Raw genomic sequence first — 5,235 nt, 5'->3', positions numbered from 1 at the left:
AGTGACATGTCATAATCAACATTCATCAACCGAAAAACAACTCTATGGTTAGGGTTATCAAAATTCAACTTATCTTTAGTGAAAACAATTGAGCTTAAAAATTCATAAGTGAAGTTTTCATAACCCCGCATAGGTTTCAGCAAATCAGTCCAACCTAACTTTCCTATCATCCTAGAAACATCATCAAATAGCTCTAGCACATCTAAAGTATTGGGATCAGGATAACGAGAAGGATGCAAGTGTTTAGAGATTAGAATTTTATACATGTCCCGTTGCTTGTTGTTTTTGAAGTTTATTCCATGATTCTTCACTTGTGCTTGCTTCTTTGGGGGAGGTCCTCCTTGAGAGCTTGCTGGTTCTTTACCACTTCTTCTTGAAGCCATTGACCCTTGTTGGAATTGGTTTTGAAGGTTTAGGGTTTGGGAGGATTTGTGGTGGAAAGGATTGGTTTAGGGTTGGGGTTGATGTTTAAGGAAGGTTTGTTGGTTTGGATGTGGAGATTGGTTAAGGTTTTGTGGTGTTTGGGTTAGGTTTTGAAAGATTAGGGTTTTGGTGAATTATGGGTTTGAATGGATGAAGGATGTTTTTGATTGGTGGTCTTTGTTTTGGATGAAGTTTGTTGTTGATTGGTGAAAGAATTGAGTGATTTGGTTAAGAATTGAGGGAGATATGAGGGTTTGAAGGTTTGAAGGTTATGGAGGTTTAGAGAGAAGTTTGAAAGATGAAAGAGGGTTGTTGTTTGTGAATGAGGAAGAAGAAAGAAAAAAATTGTGTATATAGGCAACAAGAACACGGGCACGGCCGTGCCACCCTTGGCACGGGCCGTGCCATCTTCCTGACTTCAAGCTTCAATTTTTCTTTTAAAAACTTGGCACGGCCGTGCCATACCTAGCACGGGCCGTGCCACCTTTCTGGTCCTGGGGCTTCAAAATTTTTCCATTTTTTCGAATCAACTTGGATAATTACCTACAAAACATCTTAAAACAAAGAAAAACAAAACAAAAGCAGTAAAATGCGTGGGTTGCCTCCCACGAAGCGCTCTTTTAATGTCATTAGCTTGACGGTTAGAAAGAGTCCTTAGAATGGATCAAAGATATCATATTGTGTAGATGACGCTATAAAACGTTCTTTCACAACATGATCGTTAAGCATGCAACAAGAGTAAAGAGCGGGACCCTTCATAACATTTTCCAACTCGTATCCTACCATTTGATCACTCACTTGAAAGACTATCCTACCAAGTTTAACATCAATGAGAGCTCCTGTAGTTGCGAGGAAAGGTCTACCTAGGATTATAGGGACGTCATCGTCCTCTTCAATGTCAACGACTACAAAATCAGTGGGGATGTATATCCCTTCTATCTTAACAGGTATGTCCTCGACAAATCCTACAAGTTTCATGGTAGAACGGTCAGCTAGCTTTAATTCCATTTCAGTAGGTTTCAACTCTCCTATCCCTATCCTTTTAAGAAGAGACAAAGGCAGCAAACTAACACTAGCTCCTAAGTCACATAAGGCTTTGTTTATGGTTTCATTCGCAATTTCACATGGTATGGCAAAGCTACCTGGATCTCTAAGCTTAGGGGGTGCTTCTTGGATGATTGCACTAGTTTCCTTAGCCAAGGATATTGTCTCATTATGCTCTATAGCCCTTTTCTTTGAAAAAATTTCCTTTAAAAACTTGGCATATAGAGGCATCCTAGACAAAGCTTCAGCAAAGGGAAGTTTAATGCAAATCTTCCTAAGTATGTTAACAAATTTTTCAAACTTACCCTCTAGTTTAAGCTTATCAGGATTTAAGGGGGATGGAGTTTTGTTTTCTTCAAGTGGTTTTGCTTCTTCTATCACAACTTTATCACCTAAGGGCTTGACATTTCCTTTCCCAATGTTTTTAACCTTAGCAAAAGTTTCGCCTAACTTACTACCCCCAAAAGATATGACATTAACTTGGGCTTTGGGATTGGTTTCGGTTTGACCAGGAAAGACTCCCGGTGTTTGGGAAGAGGTAGCCACTTGTTGGGCTATTTGGGCGATTTGCGTTTCAAGCATTTTAGAGTGAGTAGCAATAGAATCAACCTTGGTATTGAGCTTGGAAAGAGAATCATTCAGAAATCCAGTTTGGTTTTTAAGTTCTTGAAGTTGTTTGTTTTGGTTGGCAATAGAATTTTCCAACAAAATCTCCAAATTGAATTTCTGAGCGAATCTTTGGTTGTTTGCATAACCGGGTGGTGCTACTTGTCCATAGGGATTTTGGTTTTTATAAAAATTTTGATTTTGTCTCATCCCTTGGTTGTATTGAGCATAATTCATTTGCTCAACACCGTTAATAGCACTACCTAGTTGGCAATCAACACCAGCATGACCAGTTATACCACATATTTCACAAGAAGGAGTAGAAGCATAATTGATAGCACAAACATTGAGTTTTTCAAGTTTTTCAGTTAGTGTATCAATTTTAGAAGCAAGGTGGTCATAGTTAGAGACTTCGTGTATACCTGCCTCCTTTTTGATAGGTAACTTGTTTTGGAAAGCCTTCTTGTGATCCATAGAAATGTTTGGACTGAAAAACATTTCAGATTTATCCATGTTAACTTTCTGACCAGATGCCTCTTGGTATATCTGAAGTATCTTCATAATCACTTCAGCCTCTTTAGGCTTAGCACTACAAAAAAGGATGCTATCATCAGCATAAAGTAGGTGAGTGAGAGTGGGAGCATTAGTAGCTATAGAAACACCATGCAGATGACCATCAAGCTGACTTTTTTCAATAAGCCCAGAAAGTACTTCAGCACAAATAATAAAAATATACGGAGATAAAGGATCTCCTTGCCTGATTCCTCTCTTAGGTTGAAAAGAATCAGTGGGTTGACCATTAATAAGAATAGAAAAAGTGACAGTACTAATGCATTGTAATATATTTTTGATAAGATTATTAGGAAAACCCATAGATTTTAGAGTGTGCTCAATAAAATTCCACTCTAAACTATCATAGGCTTTAGCAATGTCTAATTTTATGCCCACATAACCATTGTTTTTCTTCCTGGGTTTTCTGATATATTGTAAGGCTTCAAAAACCAGCAAAGAGTTGTCAGTGATTAATCTTCCAGGAATAAAAGCACTTTGGTAATCATGAATAATGTGGGGTAAAATTAGTTTGATTCTATTAACCAAGGTTTTGGTAATAATCTTTAAAATGACATTACAAAGACTAATAGGTCTGAAATCAGAGGGTTGGATGGGAGAATTATTTTTAGGAATAAGACTAATAAAGGTGTGATTAATATCATGCACAGAACTATCAGAGTTAAGAATATTAAGTACATAGTCCAAAATGTCTTTCCCAATGATCTTCCAATAATTTTGGTAAAATAAAGCTGAAAAGCCATCAGGCCCTGGGGCTGAGTTAGCCTTCAGGTTTTTGATTGCTTCAAGTACTTCTTCTTTAGAATAAGTGGCACTCAGAGTGGTGTAATCATTTGGGGAAATTCTATTTTGAACCACCTTGAAAATATCATGATTGTAGAGATTACTACTGCTGTTAAAAATGTTTTGAAAATGAGTATTAAAAATAGAATTAATCTTGTCACTATCCTGCCAAGTGGTGCCAGATGAATCTTGAATAGAGTAAATAGTATTCTTCCTTTTTCTTTGATTTGCCTTGTGGTGGAAATACTTTGTGTTAAGATCTCCATGTTTGAGCCAATGGGCCTTTGCTCTCTAAGACCACCAAATTTCCTCTTGATGGAGTAAATCATCCAGAGAAGCCTCAATGTCCTTAATTTGAGCCATAATGCTTTGAGTAGGGGTAGTGTTTTTTAGGGAGTCTAAATTGGCTTGAAGGACTTTAATCTTATTGGGAATATCACCAAACTTAGACTTCCCCCAGGTAGCCAAATGATCCATAGTGTGTTGGAGTTTCTTTATGATATCACCATATGTAAACTGCCAGGATGTTCGAACAATTTGTATGCTATCTTGATCCTGAGCCCATATATGTTCAAACCTCTGAATTTTCCTTTTCTGACTGGTATTACCAAGTTCCTCATTTGAGAAAAACTCAAGTAATATAGGGTTGTGATCTGATGTGTATCTGAGTAGATGATAGTTGCAATATCTAGGAAAAAAAGTAATCCAGTTAGAATTGGCACAAAATCTGTCTAGTCTCTCTTTAATGTGATCATTGTCAAGTTGATTGTTAGCCCATGTGAATTGATCACCTTTATACCCTAAATCAGTAAGATTACAGTTATTAAGAGTTTGATTGAACATGTTAGTGTGATGGTAATCAATACCATTCCCACCTAACTTCTCATTACTCTTAAGAATGAGATTAAAATCTCCAAATATGAGCCACTTGGCTTCTGTCCTGTTTTGATAGAGGTTATAAATGGTAGAGCAAGTAAGATGTTTTTGGGAATGGTATGGGTGACCATACATACCAGTAGCGTACCAAGATGTATTCAAATTACTAGAGGTAATGTACATATCAATATGATTTTTATTAAACTGTAAAATATCAAGAGTTACATCATTTGTCCACAAAATAGCAAGGCCACCAGATCTGTGCCTATTCACAAAATTACAATCCACAATAAAAGAGTTTGTAAGGGAAAAGGTAGTTAAGCTAGACTTAACTTTCTTATCAGAGGCCTTAAGCCTTGTTTCCATTAGAAACACAACATCAGGAGCTTGGGTTTTGAGGAGCCTCTTCAAGGCTCTAACTGCAGAGGGATTGCCATGCCCCCTGCAGTTCCAAGATAGGAGCTTCATTGAGGCTGGCTGGCCTTACAGTTAAGGCCTGCCATTTCAGAGTCTTTTGTTGGGTAAGTTGCAGATTCAATTTCCTTAGCTTCTGTAATACCTGGTTTCCTTTTGCCAGCAGTATGAGACTTTGTTTTGTTAATTTGTTGAAGGTTAGAAGCTTCCATAACTCCCTGCTTGTACTGTAGAGCCACTTGGAGATTTGGTGAGTAGATTTCTGCTATCTGAGATTGATTTGTTTGGGGGGACTTCAGATGAAATACTTGACCTTTAGCTGGGTTGCCTTGTCTCTTTAACTTCATATCAGCCATTTTATCAATCAGTCCTTTGGGTATGGGACTGAACTGTCCACCACTAAGAGATTTCAAAGCATTGCTGCAGAATGTTTTTTCCTTTCTCTCTATTATTCTGCGCCCATAGTTTTTGGATATAAGCCAAGCTCCCCTAGGATTTGTGTCTCCTTCCAATTTTATA

General features: G+C 37.6%; 1 protein-coding gene across 1 annotated transcript; it reads right to left on the bottom strand.

Annotated features, from left to right (window-relative positions):
- Window positions 1–949: 949 nt before the first annotated feature.
- LOC146930970 (uncharacterized) lies at window positions 950–4,770 on the bottom strand. Its single transcript, XM_085707623.1, has 3 exons — window positions 3,728–4,770; window positions 2,496–3,535; window positions 950–966 (listed from the first exon to the last, which is right to left on the bottom strand). The coding sequence occupies exons 1-3, from the start codon at window positions 4,768–4,770 to the stop codon at window positions 950–952; spliced, it is 2,100 nt and encodes a 699-aa protein (XP_085563749.1).
- Window positions 4,771–5,235: the final 465 nt, after the last annotated feature.

The sequence above is a fragment of the Medicago sativa genome, chromosome 4, assembly GCF_051527215.1.
Source record: "Medicago sativa cultivar Bolivia chromosome 4, Bolivia_mono, whole genome shotgun sequence".
In the NCBI taxonomy this organism is placed as follows: Eukaryota; Viridiplantae; Streptophyta; class Magnoliopsida; order Fabales; family Fabaceae; genus Medicago; species Medicago sativa.
The sequence above is the reverse complement of the archived record's forward strand: the minus strand, read 5'-3'. Positions and strand labels throughout refer to the sequence as shown.

Excerpts from the sequence above, each read along its gene's own strand:
- LOC146930970 (XM_085707623.1), bottom strand. The coding sequence starts at position 4,770 with ATGAAGCTCCTATCTTGGAACTGCAGGGGGCATGGCAATCCCTCTGCA. Across the intron at positions 3,536-3,727 it reads CTCCATCAAGAGGAAATTTG|CAGTAGTAATCTCTACAATC; the intron begins GTGGTCTTAGAG and ends CATTTTTAACAG.